Here is a 14,371-nt window from a genome sequence, read left to right on the forward strand (position 1 = left end):
CATACCAAGTAGAAGTAGAATGATACTGCTGCATCTATTTTATAAAATATAGTGCTTTTTTCCTTGTTTATGCTGGACTGTAACTGTAATAAAGATTGATTTGATGGCCCTGTAAGTAGAACACTATACCTAATAGTAAAATTCTAACAAGAATGGAATTTGAGAGAGATTCAGTCAAATCTATCAATTGAATTTGACAGCATTGCTCCAGTTTTGTGGATTTGTAGAGCAAAGAAAGGTTCTTTAAAATGACTGAACTGGGGAAAGTTTATTTAATTTTTCTTGCTCTTTAAAACACCAAGAAGTGAAAGTGAAAAGAAGGAAAGGTGTACAATTGGATGATTACTCATGTTGCTGTCATTTTTCTTTGGGAGTTTCCCATCACAGACCAGAGAAAAAGAGAAAGAAATGTTAAATTTTAGCCTTGACTTAAAAAGCTTATTTATTTAACAAATTCTAAAGTGGGATCCAGTTGTTTCCCTAAAACCAATATTTTTTAAAACAAGGCAGAATATCAGGGAACCAGCTCCAAAAACAGGATTAACATATTTTTGTAATTCTCAACTTACAACAATTCATTTAGTGACTGTTCAAAATTACACCACCACTGAAAAAAGTGACTAATCACAATTTTTCACACTTATGACTGTCGGAACATCCCTATGGTCATGTGAACAAAATTTAGATGCTTGGCAACTGGTTCATATTTATAATAGTTCAGTGTCTCGGGATCATGTGATCTTTTGTGACCTGACAAGCAAAGTCAATGGAGAAGCTGGATTCACTTAAGAACATTATTACCCACTTAACAACTGCAGTGATTCACTTAAAAACTCTGCCAAGAAAGGCCATAAAATGGGGCAAAATTCACTTAACAAAAGTCTCGCTTAGCAATGTTGTGGTCATAAGTCAAGGACAACCTGTATAGTATGGTTCTTATCCAATAGCATTTTATAATGATTGGATTCACAAATTGGTAGCTTTGTTTTGACCTAATATGATGTGTAAATCTAGATAGTAAGATTTGAAAATCAAGAGTTCATTGACTCCATATGCACACGTATACAAAACTATCCAAAATATTTTGAGTCCCCCCCCCTTTTATCTTTATCTTGAGTCAAACATAGGAAGAATAGTAATTTTGGCTTCTTATCCCAACTTGAGGGGATTTGTGAAATTTTAGCTGTTATGGGTTATCTCTTTCACCCTTTGTATCTCTAGCCATTGTAAGCTAAAAGCAGAAGGGGCAAATGGTTTTCTATTTTTTGTATGAAATCTAATCTATTGATTTTTAAACCAAACATAAGCCAAAGGAAGGTATCACCATTTTAGATTAAATCATGAATAGGTTGACCAGTGACTTCCAGATGTTTTGCACAGTATTCAAATTTATTGTGTAACTCAGTGATGGCGAACCTATGACACGCGTGTCAGTGCTGACACACGTAGCCATTTGGGGTGACACGCACAGGATTTCATGCGATTCATCCTCGGCTCCTGCACGGCCGCCGAGGATGAAAGAATCTGTGCTGGAGGAACGGGGGGGCGGGATGTGTGATCTCCCCCGTTCACACTCACTCACTTACTGTATTGCTGCTGCCCCTTTCTGAGCGCAGGGGCTGCTGGTAAGGCGTGCGTGCTGTGCGCACACACATCATCAGCGCGGCGAGGGAGGACCCGTAGGAGAGGAGCGCGGGAACAGTGCGCGCCTCTCTCCAGTCAGGCCGGCACAGAGAGTCTACACCTGGGACTGTCGGTTACGACCGCACCACAGCAGGGAACAACAGAGTGCCAACGGGAACTGTGAGCGCCATTAGCAGCAACTATTGGGGTGCCATGGACTTGTAATTGCCCACAATAACTGAGATAAGTGAGGGGGAGGTTGTGTTAGCTTGTTAGGCTAGTTAACCCCTAATTGGCTATCTATAATTCTATCTGCTGTCACTGGCCCACTGATGGAGCACCCAAAAAATAAAAAACAAAGGTTAAGTAAAGGGAGTGGTAGTGGCAGTGGCCGACCCTTTCAAGAGACATGGAGCGAGATGTATGGCATTATAGAAAAAAATGGCAGATCATTTTGCGTTCTATGTACTGAAACGGTAGTAAGCAGAACGTGGAATATAAATAGACATTTTGAAACTAATCATTCCCAGCTCTTGGAAAAAAGTGAGGATGAAAGGAGGGAATACATTTCCAGGAAGCTACACCTTTATAAGAGCCAATCTAACTCCATCCTTAAATTTATGAAAGGCTCCACAAATTTATATATTGCAATTATACATTTTTGTAGTTTAAACTATAAATTGCGCAAAATTATGTTTTTGTCGAAGTGACACACAACGCGAGTTATGCTCGGATTTTTTGCCGATTTTTGACACACCACGCCAAAAAGGTTGCCCATCACTGGTGTAACTTGATATGTAATCTCCTAAAGCTATGAGTGTGACTTAGCCTTCCACATGTTGCCATCAATTCAGTAATTTTTAATGAAGCAAAATAAAAAGTTATGAAATTCATGAGGAATAATCATACTAATTTTATTGCATTAACACTATTAAATCCGAGTGTACATTTGTATCACATTTATTAGGCTTTGCCTGTCTTCTCATTCTGGTCTCCCCCAGCTGTTTGATGGTGACTCTGTTGGCCACCTGAAAACAGAAAAATAAAACAATTCCATCTTCTTATCATATTTCATTAATACTGTGTTGGTCTTGTGGCTTAAATCCAATAAGAATCTAGTCTCAAAATTCGGAGGAAACAAGTTTATCTATCCATGAATGAAATGCTTGAGTAAACAAAACTCAAGTTTTTAAAAGTATATTTGTGGTTTTCTGCAAGATAGTAAGAATTTGACATTGTATGTGTGTCTTTGTGTTGGGTAAATGTATAAGATATATATTCACATACCAAGTATGTGTGTACTTTTCTTTTCACTTAACATTGTTGTTGAAGGTCTTAACATGTATTGTTATTTCTTTTGTCCTTTTAATAACTCTAAACTGCCCAGAGTCCATGAAAAGTGAGAGGGGTTGATAAGTTGCATGAATAATAAATAAATATACTGGAGAACAAGCTTTTGTAACAGTTACTGGAAATCAACTCAGGTGCTTTACCAAACTGAACTTCTTTCTGTCTTGTAACATCAACAAGGAACAAGACGATGGTATGAAAACAAAGCAAAGGGAAGAATTTGAAAGATGGGGAAAGCAACTGTGTTTAATTTAGTGCAAAGGTGAAATTTCAGCTGGGAAGATCAGAGCTGCTTGGCTGGGTCACCACAGAGAGTCCATCGATGGGTGGCCAGTGAAAGTTTATCCTCTTACATCCCCCATTCCCTCCCAACCTGCCCAAGTGTTAAGTTTTCAAAGGTTCAATATTTCAAAGCGTTGAATCTAACAGATGAGTCCTTTGATTTTTCTCCCCAGTGCGTGCTGTCCTAAAATGTCATGCTTTTTAAAAAGAAATCACCTCCTATGGATCTGGGGGTGTTAGCATTTGCAGAGGTAGAGTAAAAAAAATTTAATTGGTTGTGGAGCAAAATGTTGATAAAAATAATCCATTTGGTGCCTCAAACCCACCAGGATTCATTCGAACTCTACTACTTGGTATTAAAATGTAATATAGAAAACAGCTTCAACTTTTTTTTTCATTAAAGCCCCTTTGCAAATAAGACAGCACCAGCGGAGAGGAGTCAAAAAGTCACTGTGACTTCACTCCATGCAATAGGGACATTGATTTTCTTTGTCTTTCATCTTTAGTCATTGGAAAACCTCTTCTAGGTCTTTACGGACCTATGAATATTCACACTTGTTTCAGCCAGCACTGCAAGCAGAGAAGGTTTCATTATATGCCGGAAAGAAAGAGATTTGTGTCACCTTATTTAATATTTTTAAGGCTGAATCTCCAATTAAAGAATGGAAGAATGAATAATAGATTTCTTAAGCCAATATATTGTTGTGAATGCAAGAGTCTCCAATGAGATTCTTTCATGGCAGGGGATTAATAGAAGCTCAGTCTCTCTACTCAAGAGTCCAGCACCTCACAATGTTAAGATGAATGGGGAGGTGATCTATGCAGTGACCAGCATTATCATTAGTGGCTGACTCAGATGTTGATGCCAAGTAATGTTTGAGGCTCTTTTTTGCGTTTTCTCTTTCACAAAGACTTCATCAAGGAGTTAGATCATCTCCAGTTAGCCTTTTTCTATATAACAAAATTAACATAATAATTCAATAATTCAGCTCTTGTTAGTAGAATTCTTTAGCATTATGCAGGTTGAACAGACCCATCTCTGCATTGCCCCAACATGTGGATGGGATACCTAGCATTTTAGGTAGCAGAGGAACTAGTGCTGTCATGCTCAGGACTGTCCTCAGCCTGCTGGAAAATGGCCCCAGATTCTTTGTTCGATACCCAGAGTAGTATTTTTCCCCATCTACCAGCATAAATCAACCTGCCATGCTTCATTCCATTCTACGTGAATGCCTCCATTCATGTTGGTTAGGATGTGCTTTAGTTGGTGCCTCCCTTGTCCCCCATCCTGAAATTAGTTGTTGGTGTTGTTTAGTTTGTTGTTGTTTATTTGTGGAAAGGGAAATGATGGACTTTTCTTTATTTTCTTGTATTTTGTTTTGATTTGGTGAATTAACGAGCTCTACCACGTTTCTCCTTCTAGACTAAGTGTCAGGATGAACTGTACAACAGTTGTTTTCTCCCAAGTCAGAGAATGGAAAGCAATTGTTGATTGATACCCTGGAATAAGTAAGAAGGGGAAGAAGCAGGGAAGCCCACCAGTTGGAAGTCATATTAACCATAGTCCAGAGAAAATACTTAGCTATTACTGTGGGTGGGATTTCTGAAACTGGCTTCATTTTAGCTAGTTCACACTCAGATGACAATCAAGACTGCACTGCAGGAAACCTTTAAAGTCCAGCTGAAAGCCCCATGAATGGAGTCTATTTAGAGCAGAATGGAATACAGAAGTAGCAAAGCTGTTAATATTCCTGGTTTAACTGAAAGCAGAAATTGGTTGGGGGCCTTTCCTGTAAACATTCACACTCCAATGTCTTTGTGTTCTTTTTCCTCTGTGATTTTCATCTGTGGTGACCCCACAATTGCCTCTCTCTAGGGCCCAAAGAGAGTTTCATCTGTACATTTATTTTCAGGGTGGCCTAAATCCATGCTGGAATCTCAATGCTAACCATTCCCATAAGATGGGTTGGATGCCAGACATTGTGGGTGGTGACTGACACCCAACTCTTCAAACAATCTCTGCTCCAAAAGATAATCTTTAGAAGCAAGATTACCTTTCCCAGCATATTGGCACCACCATGTTCTTTCAGAGGACAACATGTGGCTAGGCCTAGATGTAACCTTTCTAAACATGGCTTTGGCCCAGGCCTCAGAGTCTGGGCATGTCATGGGTTCTGTGAGCAATATCCATTCAGCTCCTGTGGGTGTGTTTATGTTTCTCATATGAAAATAGGCAATCTGAGGTTACTGCTGTGTTGGAAAAATGTCAAGACTCAATTGGCAATATCCCACCAAACCACACGTTTGCAGGAGACAAAAACAAAACCCTTGAATTTCTAAAACCAAGCCTGTATTCTTGTGTGTATCTGTGTGGTGTGTGTGTGTGTGTGTGTGTGTAACACACACATGTGTAATGAAATAATTGAAAAGACTAAAAGAGATGAAGAAACTAAAACATATGAAGAACATTTGTAGGATTTGGGTTTGGCCGTTCTAGAGAAAAGAAGGACTAGGTGACTTGATAGCAGTATTCCAGTATTTGAGAGGCCGCTACAAAGAGGAGGGGGTCAACTTACCAGAAGGGAAGACAGGAAACAGTGGATGGAAACTAAACAAGGAGAGAAGCAACTTGGAATTAAGGAGAAACTTCCTAAACAGTGAGGATAATTAATTGCCTTCAGAAGTTGTAGGTGCTTCATCACTAGAGGATTTTAAGTAAAGACTTGGACGCTTGAGTTGGAGGTTGGGTTAGAAGACCTCCAAGGTCCCTTCCATCTCTGTTCTGATTGATTGAGTGAAAAAGAAAAATGACCCCCCCCCCAAAAAAATTGTTCCTTTAATGAAAAGAAACATAATATAGTGTCCTATCTCCTTGAGAAGCCTCTTGCCCTTTTGTTAAAGCTTTATTTACATAGGTTTATTGTTTGATGGAACATATGTTTTACAGATCTGTCATGTGAAAACTATTAAAAAGAGGAACTAGAGCAATAACAATAAGCCACGTAACCATGGTGCATTTAATCCCTGAAGTTTGACTATTAAAGTATTGCTTGTGCATATGAAGCCAGATCACATCATGTTGTGTTAGCTTCTCTGCAGTAAATTTTCATTGGGATGCAAAGGTTTTTTTCTTAAAAAAAAATGATTATTAGTATTACATACTTTTGGCTCAGAAGCCCAACTCTGTCTCCACATTGGCTGTCTCCCAACATAATTTAGGTTGTGGAAAGAGGATGTCTGCATATGCTAAGTTTTGGGTTGCAAAATGAAGGCTCAATTGACAAGAATATTGCTGCTGAGTAATTATGAATGTGTTGTAAAAGAGATAGCTCCATAAACAAAGCTGCCTGATTAAATTCCAGGTCAAAAATTTCCTGATTGCAATTTCCATTATCATTTTTAACGCATGTTTATTAAAATACAGTAAATATTGCTGGTAACAAGTCACAATTAAAGAGCAAGAACATAGTCTTTCTATTTTCATCAAGCTGTGGTTTTTCCAAATTTATCCCAGTTTCAGGAAGATAACTCAGTTTTCTTTAATTTATTTGATTTACATCCTTCTCTGCTTTTGTTAGCCCTTACAACAGAAATGTAGAAGAAAAATTATTTATAAAATAGTGAAATGGTCATATTAAAATTATTGATAAAATGAAGGGAACGACCATCTTGTGTCCTGATAAATGATGGCTAATACACGGAAACCCTAATACTGTGAGAATTGGGATTTAGATTCTAGTGCTTTCTTCCAGTTATGGGTACGTTCTTCCTACTTGTATAAGATCACCTACTCTATAGTCAGAAGGCTTAGAAGCTTTAGGGGTAAGAGAACTGTGCCAAACACAAGCAGTGTGCCACCATTAGAGCCAATCATGAAAGGTCCATGTATAGTGTTGGCATCTAGAAGCACAGTTGAGAGGCCCTTCCACCAAGTTCATGAAACAGCTACATGAAGTTGATAGTAAACTATGTAAAGTGAGCAAACTGTCTCCCATCAAAAGCCAAAAGTGGGGCTTTGAAAAAGACCAGTTGTCCTGAGAAATCCACATGCTCACAGCCAGGGTGACAAAGTGAGATCTTGGTAAATAAAAGGTCTTGAACACTCAACCAGCCACAACGGTAGTATTCTACCTCTGACCCTATTTAGTTCTCTTGTCAATGTCAGTCTGGCTCACTGGGCAAGGTTCAGCAGATATCAGAATATGCCCCAGTGTACCACGAATATACCACAATGTACAGTAGGTGAAGTAAATAAGCTGGTAAAATGCTGATCTTGCTGATTGCTAGATCCCCAGAGAAGCGGCACCTTTCTTAATGCCAATTATGTTAGTGCTAGATCTCTCCTTTGGTATCAATCCCCACTGTCGGTCCTAGCCCTGGCACAGTAATAGTACCAGCTGCAGCCATCAAATCTGTACCATTAGCAAGTTCCAGAGTTATGGGGAAGTTTTTAATTTGCCAATTCTAAGGGAGAGGAGCATTGAGACAGTAAATTGGTAAGAGCATTGGAGAGCATGCATATACACTTCAAAGAGAAAAAAAATGTTACTTCTGTAATTCTGGAAGTATCCTTTTGAACAGGGGTGGGCAATTATGGCCCCTTTACATCTGTGGACTTCAACTCCCAAAATTCCTGAACCAGTGTGGAATTCTGGGAGTTGAAGTCTACAGGTCATAAAGGGGCCATAGTTGCCCATCCCTACAATTGAGATTTAGTTTCTCAATTGTAGGGATTTTCTGAAGCAAAAGAGATAAAACTCTACCCACCCCCTGAATTAGAAAAAGTTGATGTTGGTTGGCTATCAAATAGGCTGAAGACTTGTGGGCCCCTATGTTTTGTTAAAGGGCCATTTCCTAAGCACAGTGGTGTCTTTCATCAAGCAATATGTTGCTTATTTCATAGTAATTCATATAGATGGACTAATAGAAACCATATTTCTGTTTGGCAACTTTCCAAGTATGTTTTAGAGATGATTACATTTGTTATTGGTAATGTAAACTTTATTCAAGATCTTCAGTTTAATCTTGTGAACTCACCAGGAAGTTCATTCTGATTATTTGTGGTTGGGCAGCACATAATTTCTGTAGCTTTTGCTTAGCAGAAAAAAAAAACCACTATCTATGTCCATTCCATCTTTGTTTTCTATACTACAAGGTAGATTATGTTTCAAAGATGACAATTTTGCTGGACTGGATGATTGTTTTCTTATGGGTCTGGCTTAAGAGGAAGTTTACTTCGTTCTTAGTAATGAAGATTTCTTGGTTATTTGGCCAAGTTTTTCTATGTTTCTTACAACTTTTTCTTCTCTTGCTTTTCTCCTATTAGCTGGATTGCCATTTTTGATTATTGAAACGAGCACAATCGCACCCTATCCACGGGGATTTTACTGTAATGATGAAAGCATCCGATACCCTGTGAAAAGTGGAGAGACCATCAACGACGCTGTTCTTTGTGCTGCAGGCATTCTTATTGCCATACTTGCTGTAAGTAAGACAAATAACAGAAATCTGCATCTTGTAACCATATTTGCAATAAAATGTTTTCGGTCTTTAAGAAGAACAGTTGGCAATATATGTATATAACAGTTGGTATATTCAGAGCCAAGGTGGCGCAGTGGTTAAATGCAGCACTGCAGGCTACTGCTAGATCAGCAGGTCAGCGGTTCAAATCTCACCGGCTCAGGGTTGACTCAGCCTTCCATCCTTCCGAGGTGGGTAAAATGAGGACCCAGATTGTTGGGGGCAATATGCTGACTTTCTGTAAACCGCTTAGAGAGGCCTGAAAGGCCTATGAAGCGGTATATAAGTCTACTGCTATTGCTATTCGGATTTTGGTTAGACTTCAGCCATGGTTGGTTTTTAAACACCTGGGCTTAAATTAAACTCAGCCACTGGATTGTAAACAAAATACTGTACCTGTCTTTTGTTCCTATTCATAAATAGCTAGTCATTAAACTATCTTTAAAAAATGGTGGTGGAGTAACTGGCTCTGATATTATAGTTTCAACTGCAAAATATATCTGACTACTATGCGGATCAAAATAATGTAAATGAAGTTAGGGTATCATTGGCCTATCTCTGAGGATAGAACTAGATGATTAAAATGCAGCACTTGGATAACTTTATGAATCAAAGCATATAGAAATAATCTCAATGTAAGGATATGATGGCCTTTCAGAACCATGCAAACAAGATAAATGCCACAAAATTTAGCTCATACCATTTTTACATTTCAGTAACGTGCAGCTAGGAGCTTTGAAGGTTCTGGTACCCAGTATCCCTAGACTGATAAGGTTTTTTGAGAGACATTTATCTATATTTCAATTGAAATGAATCATGAAGTATATTCTTTCTTGGAATTGTTAGCCATTGTCTGTCAATAATTCTCACCTGGTACAGGTAGTTCTCGACTTATGATCACAATTGAGTCCAGAATATATGTTGCTAAGTGAGAAATTTCTTAAGTGAGTTTTGCCCCATTTTATGACTTTTCTTGCCACATTTGTTAAGTGGCAAGCTTCTAAATTAGTAACATGATTGTTAAGTGAATCTGGTTTCCCCATTGACTTTGCTTGTAAGAAGTTCACAAAAGAAGATCACATGATCCCAGGACAATGCTACCGTCATAAATGTAAACCAGTTGTTAAGCATTCAAATGTAAATCAGATGACCAACAAACATGCAATGGTCATAATTGTGAAAAATAGTCATAAGTCAGTTTTTTCAGTGCTATTGTAACTTCAAACAATCAGTAAACAAACTGTCATGTCAAGGACTACCTGTATTGGGTTCAGAGATTAAAAACTAAAGAAGTATAATTTGAAATGAAATGTGAAATTGGAAAAATGAAGAGAAATGAAGGTCTAAATTATATAGGGTCTATGGGCCTATACTACCACAGTTCTTTGCACTGAAATAATAATTTGTTTGATATTCTTTTGGTTGGAGATATTTCTGCAAACATTTTCTCAAATCAAATAACATTTTTAATCTTGGAAGGTGTGAACTCAGTATATCATAGGCAGTAAAGGGACACTATTTTATGCATAGACACATAAATGGAACTGGTTTTATAAACAAATTTTACTAACTACCAAAAGTCTCGGGCTGTATGGAATGCCAAAGTAATTACTAAGTGCAATAAGAATGGCTATGTTTTTTAAACCATAGTTTGTTATGTGGCATCCCACAAACTATGATTTGCATTTGCTTTGCAAAGTAGATGAAACTTTGGATGTTTAAAATAAGTAGCAATTAATTCCTTGAAATGCTTAAGAGAAGAAGGAGGAGAGTCCATGAAATCAAGGGTAATTTTTACAGTAACAAATAATGGTTTGGTATGCTTATGAAGTAAGTCATTCCGATAAATGCTGGAAAGTTGGGTTATGTTTCAGATTATACCAGGACATTTAAGTTCAGGGCCGTACATGACCAGCTACACAAAAACACTGAGTATACAAATGTAATTTCCATATTTCAGGACAATTACAGTAATTAATTTACATAAATAATCTTATGAGAAGACTTTTTTGTTCGTATGAATGGCCAACTTTGTTATTTCCTCTCCCAGGCAATTCATTCATTTTTGAATGCCAGCAGGATGACTGGACTGATCAGTCAGATCCCATATTTTTAGTCTTCTTAGCTGAGAGGCTGTCCTTTCCCCACTTTTTCCTTTTTAATTGTTTTTTTTTAAAATAGAGATGGTAGTGGTAGAGATGATACAAATAAAATGGTTATTACAAAATTTAAAAATAGCATTTCTTATTAGGTACATTCTAGTTAATGCAGCTATGTTTACAACTTAATGTTTCCTATACTAGTCTTGTTAACACTTCAACTAAATAAAGCATTGCAACATTGCTATTGTGTACATAACCTGCTCATTTAGAAAGGTAATGATTGATGAATAATCCAGTGACAAAAAGAAGATACTTGTTTAGATTACCATTTCTATTCTGTATTAATTTTATTTATGTAACATGACCTACATAGCTGATAGAGGCCATAGCAGCTGTAATCCCTGCAGGTTGAAAAATTATATTTCATTGTTTCCAAAATCTTTTAGACTTGCAGGCAACTTTCCAAAAGACAAATAGACGTTTCCATTGAAAGATATAATTTAGGTTCCAGGATTGTTTTAGTAGAATATAAATTCTTCAGAAATATACAGAATCCCTATTCTTGTCTTACTCTTAATGATCGTTTTGTTTCAAACAATATAGAAAGGTTGAGGAAGAATGAGCATTTTTAATGCTAGAACTTTTAAGGATGGGGTTTTTGTTTTTTGTTATCAACAGAATATCTATGAAAGGTGTAGGTCATGTTTTATGAAGCTTCCAGGATCCACAAAGTTCTTCTTAAATAAACTCTGGAGGTTTTGACCTTTGTCTCCTATGGTGCAGGAGAGGATATGAATGCACAAGGCACTTGAGATACTAATTGCCTTAGGGACCATGCTTCCAGACCTCCCCTAAATATTCCCAGAGATTATCCCAGTCTGTATTTAAGAGCCAAGGTGGCGCAGTGGTTAAATGCAGCACTGCAGGCTACTGCTAGATCAGCAGTTCAGCAGTTCAAATCTCACCGGCTCAGGGTTGACTCAGCCTTCCATCCTTCCGAGGTGGGTAAAATGAGGACCCAGATTGTTGGGGGCAATATGCTGACTCTCTGTAAACCACTTAGAGAGGGCTGAAAGCCCTATGAAGCGGTATATAAGTCTACTGCTATTGTATTTCTTTCACCTTAGAAGATACAGTTTAACTTTTGAGGTTCTCATTTTATCCATTAGTCCTAGTCATGATTTATAAAAGTTTCCCATAAAGGTCAACTAGTAAAGGTCTCAGTTCTAACAAAAGGCTTTCTCTTTTCATATTTGAGTAATGGGCTATTCATCTTTTGACTTCTGTGTTTCATCAGTTTAGAAAAGACACTTGATGTACATTATGCACAAGAGACACAGATGATGTAAAAGTCACATGCATACTTACATGGGAATACATTTAGGTGGACCCTCTAGCTAGCCTTTGCTTCTAAATAAACATGTATAGACATAATTATGTTGCATGTTCTTGGGCAGGATTTAAATTATCTTTTTAGATGGTAGATTACACTGAAGATTTTAGAGGATAGGAAAATAGCACCTGCAATTATTCCTATGTTAGATCTGTCATCTAGATGTACCCATATTTAGCTACAAAGTCTGGCAGAATATAGTATATTTGGGGTTGGGGGAGAGAGAAACAGTTATATTTGTAAAACGATAGCATTAAAAATAAGATAAATATGTGTTCTAGTAATCCTTGCTTACTAACCATTCATTCAGTGACTGTTCAGAGTTATGACGGTGCTGAAAACACAATTTAAGCCTGGTCCTCAACATTCTAGCTGTCTCAGCACCCCCACAAACATATAAGTGTGATCTGGGCATTTAGCATCCAGCTTACACTTAAATGGTTGCAATGTTCCATGGCCACAGGATTGCCATTTGTGACTTTCCCTGCTGGCTTCCACAAGGAAAGTAAATGATGAATTATAAATCATTTGTACCCTCCCCTTTCCAGGCCCTGCTGTGCTATCACTGTGCCTTACCTCCCTGCCATCCTGCCTGTGAGCTCTCTGGAACATGCTCAATTGAGCACGTTAATTAATTCTTGCTTAATGATGACTGCATCACTTAACAACAGAAATTCTGGTCCCAGTTTTCATTCTTAACTGAGGACTACCTGTATTCAACAGAAATCTTACAATTTTCCATCTGATTAGATCCTTAAAAATATAAGTGGTCCTTGACTTACAACCACAATTGGGATCAGAATGTCTGTGCCTAAGCAAGGAGATTGTTAAGTGAGTCGTGGCTAATTTTACAACCTTTTTGCCAACCCTGCAATTGTTAAGCAAGTCCAACTTCCTTGATTTTGCTCATTGGAAGCTGGCTAGGAAGGTTGCAAATGGTGATCACAGGATGCAGTAATCCTTGTAAATAAAAGCCGATTAAGCTAGCAGTTGAATTTTGACATCAAATCACATTTTTTTAGTGCTGTTATTTTAAGTGGTCACTAAATGAATGGTCATAAATTGAGAACTACCTGTATATTAACTTGAAAATTAAAAATTCCTACTCAGAAAGGGACAATTGCAAGGGTGACTTGACAAAATCAGAGGCAAATTCTGTTAGAGACTTTTCAAGTATTTGCTAAAAAACATTTTCAGTCCTGTTTTCAGCATAGTGAAATGCTGTGCACTTTGTTCTTAACATCACTACTCCCCTTTAAGCATTTCCAGCAGTTCACACCACATGCATCCTCTTTGCTGGAGACACAAGTCAGAAGAAGAGCTTAATATCTTTAAAACTTGTTTATTCAGGATGAAGTTTCAGTTTTTGCACATCTGTACTGAATTAGTTGCCGAAGATTCTTTCATTTTCTTCTTCCTACTAAAAAAAAAAATGGGGTCAACATTGCCAAAAGAACAAGATTCTCTTACTTCAACTTATTAAGGGTTTTGCCACAATTTGGCTAAAGAAGGAAGGGTCATGACTATGTAATAGAATGCTGTTGGGGAGGCAAACTCCAATTTTCAAATTGCTATATTTGTGTAATTATCAAGACCACCAGCAGTTTAAAAGAAAACATTAATCTTCTCAAATACTCACACATGTCCCTTAGGCAAGTTATTAGTAGTTTTTTAAAGGGTGCATATTTTGGTAAATGCCAAAGATAGAATCACTCTGTAGTTTTGTTGCTGTTTTTCTCTCTTTTCTAATTCAACTGTAATCATACTCCTGGTTACATAAGATTAAGTTTGATTATGTCCAATCTGTGTTGTAAATTTTAAATTTTACAATGTTTTACTATATCAGGCAGAATTTATCTTCAATGGTGTATGCAAAATAATAAAAAAATGAAGGTAGAAATATTCAATCAGTTTGTGATTAGAAATTTGACAGCATCAATATTTGATTTCAATTGATCTCAGAATTGCTAAAAAAAAATTAGACCCTAGGCTGTAATGGGAGACATCAACTTTTCTGTAGCTGCTTTAATTTGTTTGGCACAGTGAGTTGAAAAGAGCACGCATAGAAGAGCTTTTTAATTTTAAGCTCAAGGATTTGCTG

General features: G+C 37.4%; 1 protein-coding gene across 1 annotated transcript in view; it reads left to right on the top strand.

Moving 5' to 3' along the window:
- Positions 1 to 14,371, top strand: part of PLPP3 (phospholipid phosphatase 3) — an 83,091-nt gene that overhangs the window by 33,833 nt on the left and 34,887 nt on the right. Inside the window, exon 2 of the mRNA XM_014055515.2 lies at positions 8,582 to 8,739. Within this exon, the coding sequence (XP_013910990.1) occupies positions 8,582 to 8,739 (158 nt within the window). The remainder of the gene's footprint in view (positions 1 to 8,581; positions 8,740 to 14,371) is intronic.

The sequence above is a fragment of the Thamnophis sirtalis genome, unplaced genomic scaffold (genome assembly GCF_051295495.1).
Source record: "Thamnophis sirtalis isolate CommonGarterSnake01/CBP01778 unplaced genomic scaffold, rThaSir2_p1.2 scaffold_7, whole genome shotgun sequence".
NCBI lineage: Eukaryota > Metazoa > Chordata > Lepidosauria > Squamata > Natricidae > Thamnophis > Thamnophis sirtalis.